We start from the raw sequence: 23,111 nt of genomic DNA, 5'->3' as shown, positions 1-23,111 counted from the left end.
AGGTGGGTGGGAGCAGGAGAACCAATCCGAGAAGGAAGTGAGAAGCTGGTGAGGAAGAAGATGGAAGGGAGGGGAGGGGAAGAAGGTAAATTCCTGAATTCAGCACCCAGAGGTCCATCTGCACTATCATTATTGTTACTTTTGTATTTCCTTCCAGACTGTGTTTCTGGGTGTGTTTAATTGAGTTGGAATGAACGTATATGTAAGTTTCCACTTTCATGTTACAGGTATTTCTCGTGTTATTAAAGTCTCTTTATTCTTGGGGCGCCTGGGTGGCTCAGTCGGTTAAGCGTCAGACTCTTGACTTAGCTCAGGTCATGATGTTGTGGTTCATGAGTTTTGAGCCGCAAGTCGGACTCTGTGCTGACAACTCAAAGCTTGCTTGGGATTCTCTCTCCCTGTCCCTCCTCCACTTGCTCTCCTTGTCTCTCAAAAATAAATAAACATTAAAAAAATAAAATCTCTTTATTCTTATCCCTTGTAATGGTTGTACCATATATTCTATGAAGATAGAAGAGAAACAGAGCCTGACTTGGGGCTCAGACTCATGAACTGTGAGATCATGACTTGAGCTGAAATCAAGAGTTGGATGCTTAACCAACTGAACCACCCAGGCGCCCCACATGCACCGTGTTTGGTGGTTGTACCTCTTCAGACTCTCAGCTTAGAACAGCTCCCCATAGCCCCCTTCTCCCTCTCCTCCCCATTATGACACTGACTCTGTGAAGAGACCAGAGAAGCGGTCTTGTTAAATCTGTGTCTGGATTTGTCTGATTGTTTCCTTGTGGTTTCTTTCATCCTCTTATTTGCCGTAAACTGGAAGTGAGAGGTTTGAAGACTCGAATACGTTCGGGTTGATGTTTTGGGCAAATCTCCTAAATCTGGGATTCCCAGTGTCCTGTTAGGCTGTCCCCTCTGCTGTGTCCTCATTTGCTTTATGTGGAGATGCTAGATCTTCCTGCTGAAAACGTAGATTTCCCTCTTTGCAGTTAGGAGGTAACCTGTGCGGTGCTTCCTGGGCACCGTGCAAATATCCTTTGCTTTAACAATCTACTCGGCTGCTTTCTTGAGCATTCATACATAATACTTGCCTGAATCAGCTACATTAAGAGTTTGCAAAATGGAGAGTTCCCCGCCCCGCCTGCCCCTTTCTGTCATTTCTTCCATGTGTATCTGTTGGTATTCTGTAAAATTTACCCACTTCAACTGGGGAAGGACTACAGTTTCTCCTGGGGGGGGAAAAAAAAGGCAGGGTAATTGCTAGATTCTGTTTAATTACCAATTTTCAAAGTAAGGATTCGGTAGAAGAGTCATTCCCAACAGAAGGCAGATGTTTTCTTTTTTCTCTCTCTCTCCCTATGGATTCACTATTTTTGTTCAGTGTTTTACAATCAGTCACAGTCATTCCTTTTGATGCTCAAATTGTCTACATTTCCCCAGGAGAGCCCCTTCAAGCTGGCTCTTTGGCCTTTGAACATTTGCTTGCTGTGTTGCAATCTGTTGTTTCATCTTTGGGCCGGAGCCCCGAGGTGGGGTTGTGGGGCACCGCGTCCAGTCTGGGCTGAGGGAGGCTGCTCTCCTCCCTCCTGTGCCTGGAATTTCGGCACATCAGCCTGGCAGGTCTTTGCTTTTCTTTTTTGGGTTTGTACTTCAGATTTTTGCATCTCTGCTTATTTTGTGTTCCTTTTGGATGGTTCTTATTGTAGGCTGATCTGTCCCTTTATCAATCTGTTGGAGAGCTTTCCCCTGTCTTTTCTTCTCTCCACTGTAGGCTACAGCATTCTGTGTCTCAGTTTTGTCTTGTTCATGACCAGTGACATTTTCTGCAGTGTACATTTTTCCCTTTAGCCCTTCACATGTGGGTTTTAATTCTGCTGGAGTGATTGTTTTTGCTTCCTTTTCTAATCATGGCCTGTATCGCAGCTTGTTGTACTTTAGTTTCATCATGTTCTCATTCTGGTGCACCCTGTCCTTGAAAAAACTTTAATTTTTTAATAGAGTCAGTGTCTTCCTGTAATCTTACAACAAGAAGCGCATATTTTCTTCTTAAAAAATTTTTTTTTTTTTTCAACGTTTTTTATTTATTTTTGGGACAGAGAGAGACATAGCATGAATGGGGGAGGGGCAGAGAGAGAGGGAGACACAGAATCGGAAACAGGCTCCAGGCTCCGAGCCATCAGCCCAGAGCCCGACGCGGGGCTCGAACTCACGGACCGCGAGATCGTGACCTGGCTGAAGTCGGACGCTTAACCGACTGCGCCACCCAGGCGCCCCAAGAAGCGCATATTTTCTAAAATGGTCTTCCGGTTTCTGTAATAAATTCATTTAGATTTATTCATGTGCATTATAGTGTAGCTTCAGCCTCTTACCTCCACTTTTTTGTTTTGATTTATCAGTCCTAGAATGTGTTTGCCAGTCTACGGGTTTGAACTGCCATTAGCTGTGTGCTTGGCTGCCAGAGGGAATGTGAGTCCCGCCTGATATTGGCCACAGGTCCAGCGCTGTGCCTGCTGCTCTGGCCGGGCCATCCCTGCAGCCTTAGTCTGAGCAGTGAGGTGCCTTGGGTCACCTGTCACCCACTTCTGGCTGGCTCTGCTCTTCCTCATCTGAAGGTGATGGTGTCTGGGCAGTGGTGGTTTTCCTGAGCCGGCTCCTCTGGCCCCACCGTGGTGAGGTACACCCCATGCTCCAAGATGAGCAGTGCTTTGTCCCTTGCGCCAAGATGGAAGAGGGATACTCTGATTCTTTTTATTTACCGTTTGACCATTTTAAATGTATACAATACAGTGGCATTAGGTACATTAGCAGTGTTGTGCAGCCAGCACCACTATTTAGTTCCAGAACTTTTTCCCCTCCAGGGAAACCCCTTCAACTCCATTGAGCAGTCACTGCCCATTCCCTCCTCTTCCCCAGCCACTCGTCCGCTTTGTGTCTCCATGGGTTTGCCTGTTCTGGATGTTTTGTGTAAATGGAATCATATAACATGTGGCCTTTTGTGTCTGGCATCTTTCCATTAGCATAGTGTTTTCAAGGTTCATCCGTGTTGTAGCATGTATCAGGACCTCGTTCCTTTTTGGGGCCTAATAGTATGTCATTGTATGGATATGCCACATTTTGTTTATCCATTCATATGTTGATGTATGTTTGAATCACTTCTATTTGGCTGTTATGAATAGAGCTGCTATGGACAAGTTATTGTTTGAATACCTGTTTTCAGTTCCTTTGAGTGTTTATCCAGGGAGTAGAATTGCTGGGTAATTCTGTGTTTACCTTATTGAAGAACATCTGAACTGTTCATCTTACATTTCCAACAACACAACAGCAATAGAGAAGGATTCCAGTTTCTCCACATTTGCCAGCACTTTTTTTTTTTTTTTTTTTTTTTTTTAAATAGTGGGGCCATCCTGATGCGTGCAAAGTGGTATCTCCTGGTATTGGTTTGCATTTCCTTAGTGACTAACGATGTTGGGCATGTCTGTCTGTCTGTCTGTCTGTCTTTCTTTTTGTTGATGAGTGTTTTTTTCATGTGCTTCTTGGCCATTTGTACATCTTTGGAGAAATGTCTATTTCAGTCCTTTGCCCGTTTTTAAGTTGGGCTATCTTTCTGTTGAGTTGTAAATCTTTATATATTCTAAATATTGGATGCTTATCAAATCAGTGATTTGCAAATATTTTCTCCCCTTCTGTGGGTTCTCTTTTCACTGTCTTGATAGTGTCCTTTGAAGCACAAAAGGATTACAAATTTTGATGAAGTCCGCCTTATGCTTTCCGTCTCTTGTTTGTGCTTTTGGTGTCATATTTGAGAAATCCAGGGTCACGAAGATGTACTTTAGTGTTTTCTTCTAAGAGTGTTTTATCTTTTTATTTAGTCTTTGATCCATTTTGAGTTAATTTTTGTATGTGGTGGAAGGAAAAGGTCCAGTTTCACCCTTTCCCATGCAGATATTCCAGCACTGTTGAAGAGGACCACTTTTTTCCATCTGGATTTGGCCTCTCAAGCTACATACGCTGTAATACTTAAAATCAGCTATGAACTTCTCAGAATTGGTTGGTATTCTTGGACATTTTGGGTTGGTCTCAGTGGAGTTCATAGAGGGATGCGTGATAGAATCATTCTTATGGATGGTTATGAGACATTTACGTATTTGAAGGGTTTGAAAGGAAATATCTGTATTTCTGACTTTTTGTTATCCTAGAACTCTTCTATATTTCAAGTTTGGGAGTGCAGACTCATTCTTTATATGGTTTGGGAAAATTTGAAATACTCATCTCGTTAAGTCTAATTCCACTTGGTAGCCTTTGTATTTAAACTCTTTGATAAAGAGGGACTAGTACTCAGAAGCTGAGCGAAAAGGAAGTCAGAAATTGTTATCTCTTTTCTCTGTGTTTTCATTTAGTTTAAGAGGGCAAGTAAAAAACCCAGGTTTGTCAATACTGAGTTATGAGTCTAATTATCTAAGTGTATTTTTTTACTGTCGACTAGTCATAATTGTCTAAGTGTATTTTTATATCCAGCCAGTGTTGTGTATGAGCTGGAATTTTGCTGTTTATAGAAACCCTGTAGCTTCTTCACCCTCCAGCAGCACATGTGGTGCAACCATTTGGGGAAGCAATTGGTGACATGTTTGAAAAACTCCAAGAAAGTCCCTACTCTTGACTCAGTAATTTCCATGGTAGGATCCTGTCCCAAGGAGATAATCTTAAATATGAAAAAGCACAGAGGACATTGTGTTTATTGCAGCATTAAACATAAAAATTGTAAGCCCAGAAGACACTCCAGTTTAACAACCCACTGAGTTAATGACCAGGGTTGACAGCTGTTGTGTGCTGGCACCCCGCACCATGCATAGGTGGTCTTACTTCATCTTCGGGAGTGTGAGAAGGTTGCCATGAGGTGGCCGAGTGCCCAGGCCACAGAACTGGGAAGTGGCAGAGCGAGTTGCTGCTCTTGTGCGTACAGCAGCCATTCAGGTGATTGAGGAAGGCAGTAATGTGGACAGTACTTTGTGATGCTGGGGAAACAGAGAGGCATTGTGTACAGAAGGCCATTCAGCTTTGTGCAAAACACCGTGCATGGGAAGTAAGATGAAGAAAGTTTCCAAACTAATGCCATGGACTGTGCCCTGATACCAGGGGTGGTGCAATTTGGATTATTTCTATTTCTACGTTTCTGAATTTCCTAAAATGAGCATTATTTTATACTAAAGGAAACAGAAACAGGGCTGTCCTTCAATTGAGAATTCCTGACACGGATGGTGTAGGATGCTGTGTGCTGGTAGCAGAAGATGGAGAAGAGTCTGTCCTTAGTCTCTTCTTTAGAATGTCCTGAAACACAGCTGAAACAGTTCCAACTCTCAGGATCAAAACAGATGAAGTTTAAGGAGCCAGATAATACAAAAGGGCATGACTTGCAAAAACATAGGATTTAAACTTCAGAGTATCCTAATAAATGTGTACATTATATGCAGTATCTTAGTGATGTTCCCCTTTGTTTAAACTTACATTTTTTTTTTTTTTTATTTTAGAGAGAGCACATGAGTGGGGGAGAGGTGGAGAGAGAGAGAGGATGAGAGAGAATTTTAAGCAGGCTCCATGCTCAGTGTAGAGCTTGATGGGGCTCAATCCCACAACTCAGGGATCATGACCTGAGCCAAAATCAGGAGTCAGATGCTTAACCGACTGAGCCACCCAGGCACCTCCCCTTTGTTTAAACTTTTAACTCCTGTGTTGAAAATAATGCTAAACTTATCTAAACAGAGAACTAAAGGTCTTGATATAAATAAGATTAAAAAAATTTAATTTTTAATTTTTGTAAAGTTTACTTATTTATTTTGAGAGAGAAAGAAAGAGTGAGTCAGAGAGGAGCAGGGAAAGAGAATCTCAAGCAGGCTCTGCACTGTCAGTGCAGAGCCCGATGTGGGGTTTGGACTCATGAACTGTGGGATCTGAGCCGAAGTTGGATGCTTAAGACTGAGCCACCCAGGCTTTTCTAAAAATTTTTTATTTTAGAGAGAGTGAGAGTAAGGTGGAGGGGCAGGGGGAGAGAAAGAGAGGATCCCAAGCAGTCTCCATGCTCAATGCAGAGCCTGACATGGGGCTCAATCCCACGACTGTGGGATCACGACCCAAGCCAAAATCAAGAGTCAGATGTTCAACTGACTAAGCCACGCAGGTGCCCCTAAATAAGATATATTTTATTTATTTGTTTATTATATTTTTAAGAATATTTGAGAGAGCACGAGCGAGTGCACGTGTGCGTGCATGTGTGTGTGCAGGGGAGGGGTAGGAAGAGAGGGAGACAGAGGATCCAAAGCAGGCTCTGTGCTGACAGCACAGAGCCCAATGTAGGGTTCAAACTCACAAACTGAGATTATGACCTGAGCCGAAGTTGGATGCACAACCGACTGAGCCACCCAGGCACCCCAAGATATGTTTTTAAAAAAGATATATTTTAGCCTGACATTGAAATTATTTCATGTATGAAATGCTGTCAGTTTCTTAGATTTGTTCCTAGTTATTTCAGTATCCTTAAACATTTGAAAAGATGAACCAGAAATAGGATACAGAGCAACAAACACAAAAACAGATCTGGTCACAATATATTTGGAAAAGCAGGTCATTAAATAATTTGTGTATTACATAACCCCACTTTTCTGTTTTATTCATGCACTGAAAACACGAAGGATGTTATCGCAGGATGTCAGTGGCAGGTGTTAGCATGGCTGGGCTGAATGTTCTCAAGTGAAGAAAAAGCACTTCCCATAAGCACGTCGACCGAGTTGGCTGCTTAACATGAGACTTTACTTCTACCTTATGTCTGAAAATGAGACAGAGGGGCTGTGGAACCCAGGGAAGGGGCATTTGAGTAGTGATGGTTATGACACGGCTTTATGTTTGTGTGGCGCTTTGCAGCGTGTGTGAGCCTTTCTCTCAGGGATTTCCTGCTCTGTGCAGCACCCCTGAGGTGGGATCGGCAGGTCAGGAACTGGGGTTTTGGGGGTGGCTGCCTTTAGCCCCGGTGGTAGCGGCTCCGGGCCTTGCATTCAAGCCTCTGGTGTGTTTCATTCACGTCTGAGTTGCCAGAGCACCCTGTCTGTACCTCTAATGGAAATTTCCAAACATACACAAAAGTAAGGAGAGGGGTTTTAATCAGTCACTGGGTGTAAACAGTCGTCAGTGTTGTGTCTTTCATATTTCGTCTGTCCCCACCCCCGAGCCCCACTTTCTTCTGAGTATTTAAGGCAAATTCCTCTCGTACTTTTTACTTTGTAAAAGTATCCCTCTCTCGCTGCACAGTTTCCTTAAAGGTCAAGGGTCTTGTCTCTTTCATCATCATATTCCCAGCCGTACTCGCACTTAAGTGTTCGATAAATATTTGTTGAAACACAGAGTGCGTTTCATTCCACAGGTCCGTGGGGAGACGGGTTTTCCTCTGGAGGCTCACAGAAGCCAGGCGAGCCTTTGGTGCCTTGACTGAACCACAGCGTGTGTGTATTTGGAAGTCGCTCCTGCTGTTGGTGGTTGGGGTTGCCCATGTGGTGTGCAGGGGGGTGGTTGTGCCTCGACATGCACGTTTGTCCACGCGCTCACCCCAAGAAGTGGGAGGAGCAGTTTATGACTGTAGTTTTAGTCTTACTTGTAAAGGCAAACGAACAAAAGAAAACCTTACCTCAAGCATGCTTTTTAATCTTTTCACTTGATATTGAAATGTGGGGGCGCCTGGGTGGCGCAGTCGGTTAAGCGTCCGACTTCAGCCAGGTCACGATCTCGCGGTCCGTGAGTTCGAGCCCCGCGTCAGGCTCTGGGCTGATGGCTCGGAGCCTGGAGCCTGTTTCCGATTCTGTGTCTCCCTCTCTCTCTGCCCCTCCCCCGTTCATGCTCTGTCTCTCTCTGTCCCAAAAATAAATAAAAAAAAAAAAAAAAAAAAAAGAAATGTGGAGAGTTGAAATCAGACAGACATGGGTTTGAACCCCACGTCTGTCCCTTCTCTGTGGACATAGGTCCTCTCTGGATGGACCTCAGTGTCTTCATAAGTGAGATGGGGTAGTAAGTGTTCAGTGCGGTGAGGATTAAATGAGATTCTGATAACTAAGTTCCTGTCCTGGTATGGAGTAGGCCCTGCACAGATACCGACCCTGTCTTTCTCTTCTTGCCTGGTTTGTGGCAAACGGGAGTGGGTGCGGTGTCTCTCTTGGGCCGGTTGTGTAGACAAAGTGGGGTCATCTGTGGAAGCTCTTAGACGGAGGCCATGAGAGCTGTCCGGGGTGCTGCGTCCGGCGGCGGCTGCCCCTTCTGTGTCCTTATACAATCACGTACCTTCCAGAGGGCTGGCTCACTTCCTTCCCCGTCTTGTCTGTTCTGTCCCTCCCCTGCCCAGAGGTAACCACCTAACCATTTTTATTGTTTTATTATTTTGGTTAATTCTTCCACTGTTGTTTGAAAGTTTAAAGATACTGTATGCACATACTTGCCTTTAAGTTTTATCTCTGCACACACACACACATACACACACAGATATCCTTTTTACACAAACGTAGCATGCCCCCTATATGTACGACACCTTTCTTTTTTTTACTTCATAGAATCCATAGCTGTATTCCAAGCAGATTCCAAGCAGAGGAAGGATCTATCCAAAAGTAGGTGGCTACAAAGGAGCCGGTGTGTTTGGGTCGGATGGTTCTGGGGCTGAGGCAGTAGGCTCTGGGGTGGGTGGGAGGGATTGAAAAGAGCCTTGAAGGGCCACAGTTGGCTTCCCTCAAGACACAGGAAAACAAGAGGATGTTTGTGAGTGGGCCAGGGACGCCTTGGTTAGCGCAGGGTGCTTATCCGAATCCTCGGGGGAGCTTTTGCACTCTGTGGCTACCTGGTCCCCTGCTGGGGAGCGGCTGGCAGCGTTTCAGAACTTGCTAGGTGATGCTGCTGGTACTGGACCTGAGAGGCAGCAGAGGGCTGGCAGCAGGCCGGAGGGTGCACGGTGGTAGAGAGCGGAAGGCAGGGATCCCCCCCGCTGCGGTGTGCTCAGGCACCGCCGGGGCTCTTGTCTTCACATTCTGGGGATTTAGGAACAGTGGGTTTCATGAGTGTTCCGGGGGTTCTGACCCTGGTGGTCTGGGTCATCCCTGAGAGACACAGAGACAGACAATAATTTAAGCCCGAGGTGGGGATCCAAACTAAGCTGTGGCAGAGGGCCCGAAGATAGAGCGGAGTCCTGAGTGACTTTAACAAGTGGAGTCGGTACTGGGTAACCAGTTAGGGGCGGGGAGTGGAGGTGGGACGAGTGGCATATGCCTCATGCTTCTGTCAGCTTTGATGGTGCTGGTAAGAGGAAATACCGAGTGGTGGGAGCAAGTTAGAAAGTGAGGGGCTGATGAAGAGGCTGGTTGGATGCGAATCACATTTAGGGTGCGGGGCCTCGGAAACCTAGGGACACCAGTGTTTGGTAGCAGAACAGCCACTGATGGTGACGGAGCAGGAGCCAACTCAGCCAACCCACCTTTACTGGACAGCAGTGCGTCTGGCAGATTGATGATGCCTTAAGACCTACATCGTTTGTGCTTTTCTGCCTCACCAGCTGGCTCCCACCTCGGGGTCTCAGCATCGCTGCCACAGCTCTACACGCGGTGTCTGCATTCAAGACAAGAGGGAGGGGGAGGGGGGAGCTGAAGCCACACGTGTTCTCACACATCAGTGAAGCAATTCGCAGCCCCCGCAGGATGTTCATGTAGGTCTGTCTGACCAAGACCGAATCCTGTGGCTGGGGCTGGGGAAGTGTGCTCAGCGTTGTGATGTTGGTCACACTCGGTACAACTAGCCCGCTCAGAACTGAGACTGCGTTAGCTGAGAGGGCAGGGAGTTGGGGGGGGGGGGGGCCCTCCGCAGTGATAGAAGAGCCCTCAGATTTAGGGGGTGTGGGTGTGGACACCAAGGGAAGGACAGATTGAGGAGCGGCTCCTTGGGGGGATTTGGGCATTATGCTTTGGGGCCGGCCACTTTTTGGCTTTTCTGCTTTGGCCCTTCCTCATATTAGTGGGACAGGAATGGGACATCTCCCTAACTCTCAAGTGACAGGGGCTTGGGGACATGGTTGCTTTTCATCCTGCAGGCAGTGCATCGAAGGAGGAAAGCCAGGGTGGTTAGTGGCAAAGAGGAAGTTGGGTTCTCTTGATTGGTAGAAAACAAGGCTGTCCTTTCTTCACGAGTTAGCGGTTTTGGGGTCTTTAGAAAACTCATGTGGGGCACCTTTGTGTCAGATTGTTGGCTTCAGATATGGGTTCTGGCTGTGCAGAGTTGGGAGCAATTCTCCAGCCCAGCAGGTACCCTCTCTCTCCTGCTGGTTGCTGGTGCCGTGGAGACACCTAATGTGTATAATCAGTTGTGGCCTGAGGTGTGCCCACTTCCTCAGTTTCTGATAGGATGTGATGAGACCGGGTGGTAGTGAGTAGGGAGGGGAGTTGTAGGTAAGTGGCAGGTAGTTCCAAATCCGGATGAACTGGGATGGAATTGTGGGTGGTGTCTTGAATTGATGAAGGAATTTACCTTTGCTTACTTGGTTTTAAATCAGAGCTATCAGTAGACTTTTATGTTTCATTTTGCCAACAAATATTTTTTGCCTACTATGTAGGCCCTAGATTTGAATTACAGGTCTTCTGTCTACTAGTTATGTGGCCTTGAATGACCTACTTAATTCTTCAGACCCTCAGTCCCCTAATCTGTAAAATGGGAGTATTGTTACATACCTCTGAAGTTGATGTGAAGGTTAAAAGGTAAAAATGCCTTGCATGAACGTACTAGGTACGGTGGGTACTCACTCAGTAAGCATTTAAAAGAACCTCTAGGTCTTTGGGTTTGTGAACAAACCATACTGTTTATGGTATTCAGATACTATAAAGCATAGAAGGTTCAATGTAAGAGTAAGGAGGCCTGATTGTTTCTTTGTGGTCTGTTATTAGCTGTTTAATTGTGGAGAAGTTCCTCAGTCTGTCAGTGGCCAGTTGTCTTGTCAGTTGGGATATTAGCATGTATTTGTTCTGTTAAGAAAGCTAATAGATACAAAAGCGCTCCAGAGAATTTCAAGTGATATGCAAATTTACGGCAATAACTTTTACTTACCTTTTTTTTTTCACAAACATTTTATTTATTTAAAAAATTTTAAGTTTATTTATTTATTTAGAGAGAGGCAGAGAGAGAAGGAGAGTGAGAATCCCAAGTAGGCTCCTTACTGTTAGCACAAAGCCTGACACAGGGTTCAAACACACGAACCTTGAGATCATGACCTGAGCCGAAATCAAGTCAGACGCTTAACCGGCTAAGCCACCCAGGCGCCCCTCACAGAAACGTTTTAATAGTTCTTTTGTTTATTAACTTTATATGGTAATAGCCCCACTTTTTTTTTTTTTTTTTTTTGAACTTTGTGAATTTGGATGGCCTGGACTTAGTGTAATCAGGTTTATGTAGGTTTTTGCTGAAGGACTCAAAAGGCTTAAGGACAAATTGACGGCTGATGTGAAACATTTGGCTAGATTTTTCACTCTTCTTTTCTTTTTTTTAATTTTTTTTTTAAGGTTTATTTATTTTTGAGACAGAGAGAGACAGAGCATGAACGGGGGAGGGTCAGAGAGAGGGAGACACAGAATCGGAAGCAGGCTCCAGGCTCCGAGCTGTCAGCACGGGGCCCGACGCGGGGCTCGAACTCACGGACCGCGAGATCGTGACCTGAGCCGAAGTCGGCCGCTTAACCGACTGAGCCACCCAGGCGCCCCAGTCACTCTTCTTTTCTTTATCCTCCCCCGCCTCGTTCCCCACCCTCCTTATTTCCTGGCCTGCCTGCAGCCCCTAGCCCTGTCCTCTCAGGCAGGCTGGCCAGCAAGGAACGTGTGGAAGTTCTTACGCTTACAGTGCGCGAGACGCTGATGGCACCAGCAGAGCTCTGCCTGAGGTTTTACCTCTGTCCTTTTATTGACTTTGTTTCCCCCTTTCTTTCTACATACTAAAGAACATGTGTGAAACGTCAGTGCAGCACAAACGCACGTGGTAAAACTGCACGTGTGGACCCAGGCGTTCAGCAGGGTATTGGGATGTCACCCTCAGGGCTCCTTTCTGTCCAGCCCGCTGCCCTTCAGCATCTCTCAGTCACCCTTGGACTTAACCCTGGTTCATGCCTTCTGTCAGTTTACCGTTGGGCAGCTTCTTTTTCTTCGTTACCATTTTGCAGGCGTTCTTAGAATATTCTGGCTGTTGGCAGTGTCGCGCGTATCTTCTCCCAGCGTGTGACTTCACCCTTCCCTTTCTTTGTAAGGTGTCTTTGATGAACAGAAGTTCTCAGTTGGAATGTAGTTGGCTTTGGCGGTCTTACGGTTTGTGTTTAGTGTTTTTTCAATCCTATTTGAGAAATCCATCCCCTCTTCCACTGCCACCCAGTCCCAAGGTCATAAGGCAGTTCTCCTGTATTGTCTGCTGAAACTTCAAGTTCTGCCTTCTGCGTCGCATCTGTAGCCCCGCCCCCCCCCGGGGCTGACTGACTTGTGTCTGTGGCGTGTGCGGTAGAGGACTGCGAGCGTCCTTCCCTTTGGGTGACCTGCTGTCTTAGGCCGGCCACTGACTGGTCCCTCCTCGCCCCCCAGCTGGAGAAGCTGCTGCTGTCACATGTCACACTTTCCAATCTGTGAGCATCTGTTTCTGGGCTGTCCTGAGCCCCAAATGCTGCTGCTTCTCATTTGCTTTAAGGAATAGCCCAGGACACGGGCAGGTGTTGTGTTGTAGCAATAGCCTTGTTGGTAGTATTGAGAGGGGGAAGCATTCCACCTGTTCTAGCAGCAGGGCGCGAGCTGAGTGATAAAGCACATCAGTACAGGGAGATACTCTGCAGCTGACAGAGACAGATTCACTAATATGGACGGGTGTTGACAATATATCTCGACAGAAAAAATAGTAAGTTAAAGTACGGTATGTGCACTATGGTTTCACGTTTATAAAAAGTTAAGAAACGTGCAGGTTAAAAAAAAAACCCACCTCCCATTTTTGCTTCCTCCCATCCCGGTCACATTTGGGGTGCTGTACTCTGGCTTCGCCCTGGCAGGTCCTCCTCCGGCTCCTCCCAGTTGGCATCATCAGTGTGTCCTCTTGGGTTTTTTCTCCTCGCCCCTGGCCTTGTGCCCACTTTCTTCTATCCTCCGTTTGGGTTCCCGCCTCCTTTCTGCACCCGAGCCGGTGTCCTGGGATTCCCTGTTCCCCGCGCCTGCTCTCCTTCTGCCTCTCCATACGGGCCTCATTGAAGCACCTCCCTGTTAAACCTTCTCTCACGCCCTGACCTCTTATCCGCAGCCATCTCTCCGCTCAGCTGGCCCTGGCAGCATCGAGGCCCTTGTGGCATGCCCCAGACGAAGCCCCCATCCCCCCACCCATGAGACCTGAGTCCTCCTTGCCCCTGTCTGTGGCCGTCTTCTTCCTGTCTCCCTCCCAGATGCTCCGTGTTGCCGGTTGCCCTCTTATAAGAGTTTCTGGAGTGTTCTGCATGCCTCCAGGTTTCCCTCCCCCTTTCCTCCACACTGTGGCCAGAACCATCTTTCCAAAGTGTACATGAGGGCCGGAGACCGACAGGCCTGACAATCAGTGATCTGAGAGCAGGTTTGAGCAGGGCTCGTGGGGCCTGCTCTCGCCTTTCCCTGCCCACTGGTTTGAAGCCTCTTTAAGGGCATTTCCAGAGCTGCGTTCCTCAGCCCTTTGTTCCCGGGCAGGATGACTGGAGACTTGAACTTCCCCAACAGCAGGTGCCCGGGTAGTCTCGCCCATGGGCCAGGAGCGGTCTGTCTGCTCACTGCGGGTGGCCGTGGCGCCCAGGCCGAAGACTGCTGGTTTCATCCCTGGAGTCCAGCCTGGGGATTTCCTGTTTGGAGGTGGGCATGGGGCTCGCTTTTGCACTCTACCTGATTCTCAGTGCCTGAGTGTGTTTCAAATCGGTCCTTTCTTGTTCCTGATGGTAATGAAGGTGCCCTGGATGGCTGGAAGGACAGAGTGGGCCCTTTTGTTTGTGCACGGAACTTGACCAAACGGTTCTGGGAGTCTGGCCGCCCAGCACGCCCTGAGCGAGCTGTGCTGGAGTCTGGGGTTTTGACTGCTGGTTCTCCGCTCTGTTGGGCATGAGGAGGAGCCCTGCCAGCTGAGCAGTGTTTCCTGTGGGTGCCAGTTACAAGCTGCCAAATGCAAAACATAGCAGATTATTCAGGGGTGTTATTTTCTTGACCACTTTTAGTTCATTGCTTTTGACTGAGTGTTTAAAAATATTCTGCAGCATATCTGTAGTATTCTCGAGCAGCGAATCAGGAGAAGAGACACAGTTTCTGAGAAAGCTTCAAAGAAATACTGGTCTTTATCTTTTCCCCAGCCTTTTCCGCTGAAACCCACCAGAGTCTTTTTCTGAGTGCTCTTGTTCTATAAATAGAACAGCGGCCCTCCTCGGGTAGCCCAAGATCGCAGCTCTCATCCGCTTTCTGAAAGATGTGTGTGTGTGTGGTGGACTGGATTGTGTTTTAATTTTTCTTTTCTTTTATGTGTGAGATGTGTGGCGGGAGATGCAAGAAAAAACACTGCAGCGTTTATCTTTTAAAAATAACTTATTATAACTTTTCTGGGTCGGAGCTTGTTGGTTTTGTTGTCGTCGTCGTCTTTTTTTTTTTTTTTTTTAACTTTGCATTTAGGGAAGAGATGGAAGTGGTGACCCCCCCTGCAGAGGTAAGCAAGACGCGTGGGGGCGAGGAGAGGTGCTTCGCCTGTGAGCGAGGCCTCAGGCCAAGGAGGAGAGGCTGGCCCGGAGCGCAGTGCTGGCGCCCGTGGGTCTGCATCAGGTCTCTGAAGAGCACGTTGACATGAGTGTCCATGTGTACTTGGGTCTGAAAACAGTGTGAGGAGGCAACCTGGTAGTCCTTCCGTACCGAGGACTGGTTTCTACCTGCAGCTCCTGGGTTCAGAGGTGGGGCTTTCTCTCCGCCTGGGATCAGCCTCTGGTTCAGCACATGCTCCCGCACTTCAGAAAAGCCAGCGCCGTCCTGTAGCTAAGGATGGCAGTTTGCATTCTGTGACTGTCGTCAGTAGTCTGTTCTTGGATCACTGGGTGATGCTGTGTTCCTCCCTCTCCTGCTGGCACTCTTTAATTACCTGAGGAAGGAGGTTCCTCAGTGATTTTTGTCCTGGGAGTCGGAGAAGGTTGCTGTTCGTCCTGCTAGGCCAGCCCTGCCCGCACAGACCCCACGGTACCTGGCACGTGGTCGGGAGCCGGCACGGGCGGCTCCCCTGCCCGGGAGGCCCATGGAGAGGATGCCCGGTGGCAGGGTAAGGAGAGAGCAACGGCCCGCGATCCCAGGCCCCCCCCCCCCCCCGCCCCGCCCCGGGCTGCTCAGCTGCTCAGGTTGGGGTTCTGGTGCCTGACCTGGTGTTAGTGGTGTGTGTGGGACGGGAGGCTTTCTTTGTCATGCTTCTTGGGGTGGGGGGTGACTGCATCCCAAGCTCCCCGCTTCTCTGTCTGGAGTTGGCTGATGTTGGGACCGGGCAGCGCTGCTGTTCCACTCTTGCCTTCTGATGTGTTTGGGTTACGTGAAGTTGCTGTGTCTGGTTTTGTCTTACGTCGTCTTCGGTGGCCACAGCACCCAAGTGCTTCCGACAGATACCTTCTTAAAGAAGTTACTTAGAGTGCAAAGCAATCTGGGATTGGGTAATTCAACCCAAACTCCTCTGAACCAGTATTTGTGTACTTGAGCAGAGTTTTGTGCATTCTGCCTGACTCCATGGTGGGACTCTGTGGAGAACGGCCGTTTCTGTCAGCTGGGGAAAACGGGGTGCACATGCCGAGAGCCAGGCTCTTGTTTCATGCACGTTGTTTATTCGTTTTGACTCTTAGTGGCTCCCAGCGGTTCAGATGTGTAATGATCAAGTGGTTCCTTGAGCATTTAACTTCTGAGTGCTCTGCAGGGCTCCTTTTGTCCTGTCAGACCAGCACAGGGGACAGCACAAGAGAGAAGCAGGTCCAGGAGAAGGCATGTCCCATTCTTGGCTTTCATTGAGCCAAGGTGAGTGGAGTGCTGTCCACCTGGATTGTTAAGGGAACTCCAGTTTGTGGCGGATGCATCAGATTTATGGGATGAGAGGAGTTTTCGTGACTTTGGTCATGGAACTTCTCTCTGCAGCGTGGGCGGAGGCACATGCCTAGCTTGTGAATGGGGTGACGGTTGAGTGGGGTGCAGGCCTGCAGCTACGCTGAACCCCACAGCAACCTACGTCGACAGTTTTGGCAACAGGATCCTGAGAAATGGCAGGAAGCCAGAGAACACGGAGACGGGGCCAAGAATAGCTGAAAAATACCAAACGCTGAAGTTGGAAAATGCTCTGGCCCCTTGCTGCCTACTGTTGGCCTGCAAGCCTTCACGTCCCCTGCTGCTGATCCCCAGGGCATAGCCGGGCACACCTTGGGCCCCAGACAACCTCACCACTCAGGCACGCTGGTGTCCCTCAGAGAATCGTGTAGGCCCCCCCCCCCCCCCCCCCCCCCCGCCCCAAGCAGCGCGCTCGCGCTCGGCCGGTCCATAAGTAGTCAGGGTCTGGGGAGAGTGGGGGAATCCCTCCTTCACTTAGGCCACTGGCCCGTTAGGGACATGCACGCACTGGCCCGTCTGTGTGCGTTTCTGCCGGACGGGCCCGAGGGCACCATGCAAACGCTTGCTCATGAATCATTTCTGTGCTTTCAGACCGTCATCAAAGAGGGGATGCTGACCAAACAGAACAATTCATTCCAGCGATCAAAAAGGAGATACTTCAAGCTGCGGGGGCGGACGCTGTACTATGCAAAAACGGCCAAGGTGAGATGCGGTGGAGGGGCCGCCGGGGAGAGGGTTCCTACGGGGTCCGCGTCTTGGGAGAAACCTTCGCTTCTTGGATCTGTTACTTCCAGTGAGTTTGGCAATACTCTAGGGTGCTAGCTTTAATTTGTCTCAAGCCATGTTCTGTTTCTTACAGACACTGACTTTTACTCATTTCTCTCTTTCCTTAATGTCATATGTCACCAATGAAGAAAAGGGGAAATGTCACAGAAATAATCAAATTACAGTTAGAGATCCTTCTTTTGGAAGGATTGGGGGGTCACAGCCTTAGAACTCTTTTATTACGGACTAAAATTAAAATGTCTTTTTAAAAAAAGCGCTTTATTGAGGTATAATTGGCAAGCAAAAAGCTGTACAACTTTAACGTGTACAGCTTAGTGTGGAGACAGGTAGTAAATATCTGTGAAACTGATTAAAAGTGTTTCTGAAGTATGTTGGGCTTCTTGGTGTGTGAGCAGAACTGAGATTCTGTCTCTAGGCTTCTAGCCGTGGTCCTTCTTTCCATGTGCAATCTTGTATGTGAGCTTTACTGTGAGAGCCACCAGGCAGCTTAGTGGAAGACAAGGAGCCAGTCAAACCCACTAAATCACTGCTGTGTTTACATAAATGCAGTAAATGCAAAGCTAGTTTTTGGTATTCTGAATACCAGTATTAGTATTGTTGTCAATACTTATATTTTGGTATTAAAATGTAAATGATTCGGATTCCAGATTTGTGTTGGAGATGTATCCCTAGGGAGTGCATTCAAATGTGAAATTGAACAGAACAACTTGTTTAGATAGGGTTCTGACCACATCCCTCATTTAAAAAAACAAAACAAAACACTCATAGTTATTTTAGTTCTTTGTGTGTATGGAGTGGGGGGAGGAGGTTACTTAAAAGTCTGAGTCTTTCTAAGTCATTAGCATTTCCTCCAGGGTTCCCAGTAGACTCCTCTTAGAGGGGACAGTAAGGTAAGTGGGAGGTGTGGACTGATGAAGGGATTTGGAGGGGGAGAGTGAGGGTGGAAATGGGCTGGGGAGAAGGTCCCAGGACTCATTCATTCTCCCATCCTCCTCCTGGAGTCTGGTGGTCTCTCTCCTCAGGACTGAATTCCTTCTGCTCTGCTCCCTTGGTTTTTTTTGTTGTTGTTGTTGTTCATGGCCACATCCCTTCTATTTGGGTTGGTCTCTCTTCCTAGAATTATTTATTTCAGCCAGGACCTTTCCCGCTAAGTGTGTTGGCTGGACAAACCAAAACCGGAAGGACAGGAGATCCTCAGTCTGGACCCCTGTTCCCTCAGGTGGACTCTGTGGGAAGGCATATTTCACATATAAAGGTGAAATGCTGAGCAGTACAAAAGTTACATACAGAAATCACAGTGTTTTGTTTTGCTTCCACGAATGCAATCGCTAATGAACTCCTGGATTAACACCCGGAGCTCTACCTGTGAGCTCTGTGCTCCGTGTGTAGTCACTGCACCTTTAGTCCTCAAGTGTCAAGTGCTCAAGGTTCCAGGGTTCCAGGCACGTGGGCATCTGTGGGTGTTTGACTAGGGTTGAGGAGAGTGGGGGGGCAACGCTGGGCCGGGTGCCTTGGCTGCGCACTGACCCTGGTGCCCGTGCCTCTCTGCAGTCCATCATATTTGACGAGGTGGACCTGACAGATGCCAGCGTGGCTGAATCCAGCACCAAGAACGTCAACAACAGTTTCACGGTAAGACTCCGGACCACACCTTTCTCGATTCTTCACCATGTGTAGCTTTCCTTTTTAATTTGAACACGTGCGTGTGAGCAGTTCTTTTCTCTGATTGGAATGCTTCCTGGTAAATTTTGAATTTAATGTTGAAAATCATACTGTGGTTGGAGAAAAACTGGGAATTTGGCACATGTAAGCTCGAAAGAACAAGAGGGTCCAAGTGAACTGTTTTTAACGTGTTGTTACATTTCTCTAGGTTTTGCACAGAGCTTTGTTTCTTATGATTATTGTAGAAAATTTGGAAAACACGGGAAAATATGTTGAAGGACGTAACCATAATTCAGCTACCTCAAGACATATACTGTTGATATTTTGGTGTATTTCTTTTCTTCTTTACTTTTAGACTGTCCTCGCATCCCCTGCCACCTGCCCAATTTATAGCAGTTATGTTGTACTTTTTGCAAAAGTTCTAAGGGCATAAATTCATGTGACCTCACTGTCCAGAGGTAGCCAGGTGCTCACTCTAGAGTGTTTATTTCTTTAAAAAAAAAAAAAAAAAAAAATTTTTTTTTATGTTTATTTATTTTTGAGACAGAGAAAGAGTGTGAACGGGAGAGGGTCAGAGAGAGGGAGACACAGAATCCAAAGCAGGCTCCAGGCTCCGAGCTGTCAGCACAGAGCCCGATGCGGGGCTCGAACCTGCGGAGTGTGAGATCATGACCTGAGCCGAAGTCGGATGCTTAACCAACTTGAGCCACCCAGGCGCCCCTGTCTTTATTTCTAAATATGTGTGGCTTCACCCACATACACCATGAGATTTTTATGATCCTTTTGTTTTACACTTGCTTTTTTTTTTTTTCCCTCCCCCCTCTTGAGAATTTATGGTGGACATTTTTCCATGTCAGTTGATCTAAATGTTCCTCATATTTTTTAATCACTATATAGATAGCATTTCTGGTGTGACTGTAATTTTGGTTTCAGGGGCTGACTTTAAAATCGTTCTGTATAAAGTGTGATTCTAAGGGCAGGAGTGGAGTATTTAAAAGTATGTTTCTATGATTGAGCTAGTCCATCTAGAAGTAAAGTATGCTACCTGATTTTTTTTTTTTTTTCAACTCTTTTGTAACTCCATCAAAGTGCGTAACTTTCTTTACATTTAGGATCTGACATTTTGCATGTTAGTTTCGGATAGTTTCAGGTTTTGTTTTATTTATTTATGGGCTGATTATTGATGTTGCTGTTGCAAATGGGATTTTTCTTCCTCCATTTAAACTTCTATTTATTTTGTTTTGATATATCTAACTGCTCTTGGTTCTGGTTCATGGCTTATCGAATTAGTCAGACTTCCCTGGTGGTCTCTCTTACTTGATTCTTCGATTTACTTGGAATGTTTTTACTTTTTCACCATCAATTTTATTGTTTACTTACTAGCTGGGGAGATACTTTGAAAACTATGTAAGTGGATTATTCTGTGATTTGTGGCTTTTAGAGTGTTAATAGGAACAGGTGTTGACTTTTATTGGGGTGTTTTGAGCATTAATTTAGTTGATCATGTTGGTTTTAGGTATTTACACACTTCCTAATAATAAGTTGGTCTTGGCCATGTTAGATTTTACAACCTCGTTTTGTTTAGGCTTTTCCTATCTAATGTGTATGGATGGACATTTCCTCTGGAGTAGGAGGTAGGTAGCCTTTGCTGTTTTGGTCTCAGAGTTAGACTAGCTCCATAAAATTAATTTAGTAACTTTCCATAACTTTATGTGTTCTGGAACACTTTATATGGCTTTAGAATTGATGGTTTCTTGAACAGCTGAGAGAAATTACTTTAAATTCTCGGTCATAAGGACTCTTCAGGGAGGTAAGGCTGTGAAAAGGTTTGTTTTTGCTTCCTGATGATTGGAGCTTTTTTACTGCTTGACTCCATTTTTGTATTTTACTTTCCCACTTATCCTGCACCTTCAAATTCAGTGGCATATATTATTTGCACTTGAAGCATCAGTGTGTCTGGTTATATCCCTTTTGCATTTCTTTTTTTTTTTTTTAAATTTTTTTTTTTCAACGTTTTTTATTTATTTTTGGGACAGAGAGAGACAGAGCATGAACGGGGGAGGGGCAGAGAGAGAGGGAGACACAGAATCGGAAACAGGCTCCAGGCTCCGAGCCATCAGCCCAGAGCCTGACGCGGGGCTCGAACTCACGGACCGCGAGATCGTGACCTGGCTGAAGTCGGACGCTTAACCGACGGCGCCACCCAGGCGCCCCCCTTTTGCATTTCTAATTTCATTTGTTTAGCTTTTGTTTTTCTTGTCAGATTTCTTAAACTCCATCACTTTTGTTGTTTTATATGGGAACCAGTTCTTGGATTATTGATCAGTTCCATTTTTTCTGGCACCTAATTGAGTTTCTGCATTTATATTCATTGTCTCTTTTCTGCTTTTCACAACTTTTAAAAACAACCTACTGATTAGCTTATTCTCATTTTCATTATGTGTGTGTGTATGTATATAATTATATACACAATGAAATTGTCTATGTGATGAAAACATGAGGGACTCTTAATTGAACTCTGAGTGCCTTTCTGTTCACATTCTGAAAGTTGTTTTTTCTCCCAGTAGAAGAGTGTGATTAAAGACAAAATACTTTTCAGGGGTGCCTGGGTGGCTCAGTTGGTTAAGCATCCAGCTTCGACTCAGATCATGATCTCCTGGTTCATGGGTTTGAGCCCTGTGTCAGGCTCTGTGCTGACAGTTCAGAGCCTGGAGCCTGCTTTGGATTCTCGTCTCCCTCCTTCTCTGCCCCTCCCCTGCTCACACTCTGTCTCTCTCTCTCTCTCTCAAAAATAAACATTAAAAAAAATTTAAAATAAAAAGACAAAACACTTTTCTGATCCAGTTATTGAAGAAAATTTTCAAGTATGTAAATGTAAATAGGAAATTTAAAACAATCCATATTCCTATTACCCAAAGATAACTGGTAATAATTTCGGCTGATGTCATTCCCACCAAATACATTTTATAAAATATGGTTTTTTAACCTTCTTTCTTTAGTTAACAGTGAGCCTTTTCACTTGTAATATCCTCTAAAATCTTGTGTATTAACTGTTGCATAGTATTTCAGCGTATATGTGTGTTTTAAATTTAACCAGTCCCTGTATTGAACGTATTTTCCTATCGTAAGTAATATTGTGATATGCACTTGTACACAGATTCTTTGGTGCATTTCTGATTATTTCTTTAAATTCTTGGAAATGGAATTCCATTTGAGGTACAAAGTAGGAGCTGTTAAAAGGCCTCTGAAAAATGGGTGATACATGTCACGACTCATGTGAGCCTTGGACACGTTAGCTAAATGAAAGAAGCCAGACACAAAAGGCCACATATTTGATGATTCCATTTATATGAAATGCCACAGTAGGCAAATCTGTAGAGACAGAAAGTAGCTGAGTGGTGGGGGCGGGGGCCTGTGGAGGAGGGAGGGACGGTTGCTGGAGGTACAGGCTTTTTTCAGGGGGTGACAAAAGGTTCTAAAATTAGATACAGGTGATAGTTGCCCAACTTTGGGAGTATGCTAAAAGCCACTAAGTTGTACACTTTAAAAGGGTGAACTGTGTGGGAATTATATCTCAGTAAAAATATGGAAAAAATAGGATGGCACTATGCTTTTCGTACCATGTGAGTTAATTCGGAGCTCTGTCAGCCTGCCCCGACAGTGAACCCTGATTTGTATGTTGTCTCTATGGGAAATGTGTGCAGAGTGCCCACACTGGACTTGCAGATGTGGAGGCAGTCTGTGTTGGAGAAACCTCTGCAACCACATCTCTGTCAGGTAGTCACGGACGATTCCCAGCCTTCAGGGACGAGGCACCGATTCTCTCACATTTATTTTTGATTTCGTTAGTGCTTTAAAAACTGCCTTTTCACCTGAGGATGTACTGAGAGGGGACAAGAGAAAGATTAATACTGGGGTTACCCAGAAACATGCGTAGGTAGGCAAGCTCATCCCATGAGTGATCCATGACGGCGTATGGAACATGGAGATACACGGGGTGAGTTCACGGCCTGCTTCCCGCCGGTCATGCTTCCGTAGAGAGTGCGGCAGTTCTGGAGCTGTGAGCAATAGAAGTATTTTCTTGGCTTAAGATTCACACTTGATGATCTTCCCCCTCAGTCACCCCTGCAGTATTTCTCGTCCGCACCCCGAACCTGGTACTTACCATACAGCAAACTGCCCGAGTCCCCGTGTGGGTCTGTCTGAAGTCGGCCCTCCCGAAAGGCAGGGCCCGGCCGTGGACTTGGCCAGTGCTTGGCACACGTGCGCCAGGAGCAAGTGCAGGACGAATGCATTTGTCCAGAAGCTGCTGCGTTTCCTGGGACATCTCGTTTGGTTTTCCAGCTATTCCTGGAGTAATTCCCCAATCGCACAATGTCTACTAAATTGCCTGCCTGCTACAATCAGTCCGTGAAAGCTGCTGCAGTTGGAAACCTTTTGTAGCTGAGAAGCGTGAGTACATTTACTCCACAGTACAAAAGGCTCCATTTTTATTTCTCCCCCGGACGTTATAAGAAATGA

The 23,111-nt window shown here is 46.4% G+C and overlaps 1 protein-coding gene and 1 long non-coding RNA gene across 6 annotated transcripts in view; one reads left to right on the top strand and one right to left on the bottom strand.

Moving 5' to 3' along the window:
• The window catches only part of DGKD (diacylglycerol kinase delta), a 112,616-nt gene that overhangs the window by 8,121 nt on the left and 81,384 nt on the right, over positions 1 to 23,111 (top strand). For 4 of the 5 annotated variants that reach the window (XM_058700776.1, XM_058700803.1, XM_058700766.1 and 1 more), the window contains 2 exons: positions 16,734 to 16,844; positions 18,480 to 18,560. In XM_058700776.1, the coding sequence (XP_058556759.1) occupies positions 16,734 to 16,844; positions 18,480 to 18,560 (192 nt within the window). Of the gene's footprint in view, positions 1 to 14,817; positions 15,325 to 16,733; positions 16,845 to 18,479; positions 18,561 to 23,111 lie in introns of those variants that run through there. The other variant, XM_058700793.1, reaches the window with a different exon arrangement.
• On the bottom strand, positions 21,920 to 23,090 carry LOC131495762 (uncharacterized). Its single transcript, XR_009254104.1, has 2 exons — positions 22,756 to 23,090; positions 21,920 to 22,648 (listed from the first exon to the last, which is right to left on the bottom strand). It is a non-coding gene; the product is annotated as an uncharacterized LOC131495762 (long non-coding RNA).

The sequence above is a fragment of the Neofelis nebulosa genome, chromosome 2 (genome assembly GCF_028018385.1).
Source record: "Neofelis nebulosa isolate mNeoNeb1 chromosome 2, mNeoNeb1.pri, whole genome shotgun sequence".
Classification (NCBI taxonomy): Eukaryota; Metazoa; Chordata; class Mammalia; order Carnivora; family Felidae; genus Neofelis; species Neofelis nebulosa.
The sequence above is the reverse complement of the archived record's forward strand: the minus strand, read 5'-3'. Positions and strand labels throughout refer to the sequence as shown.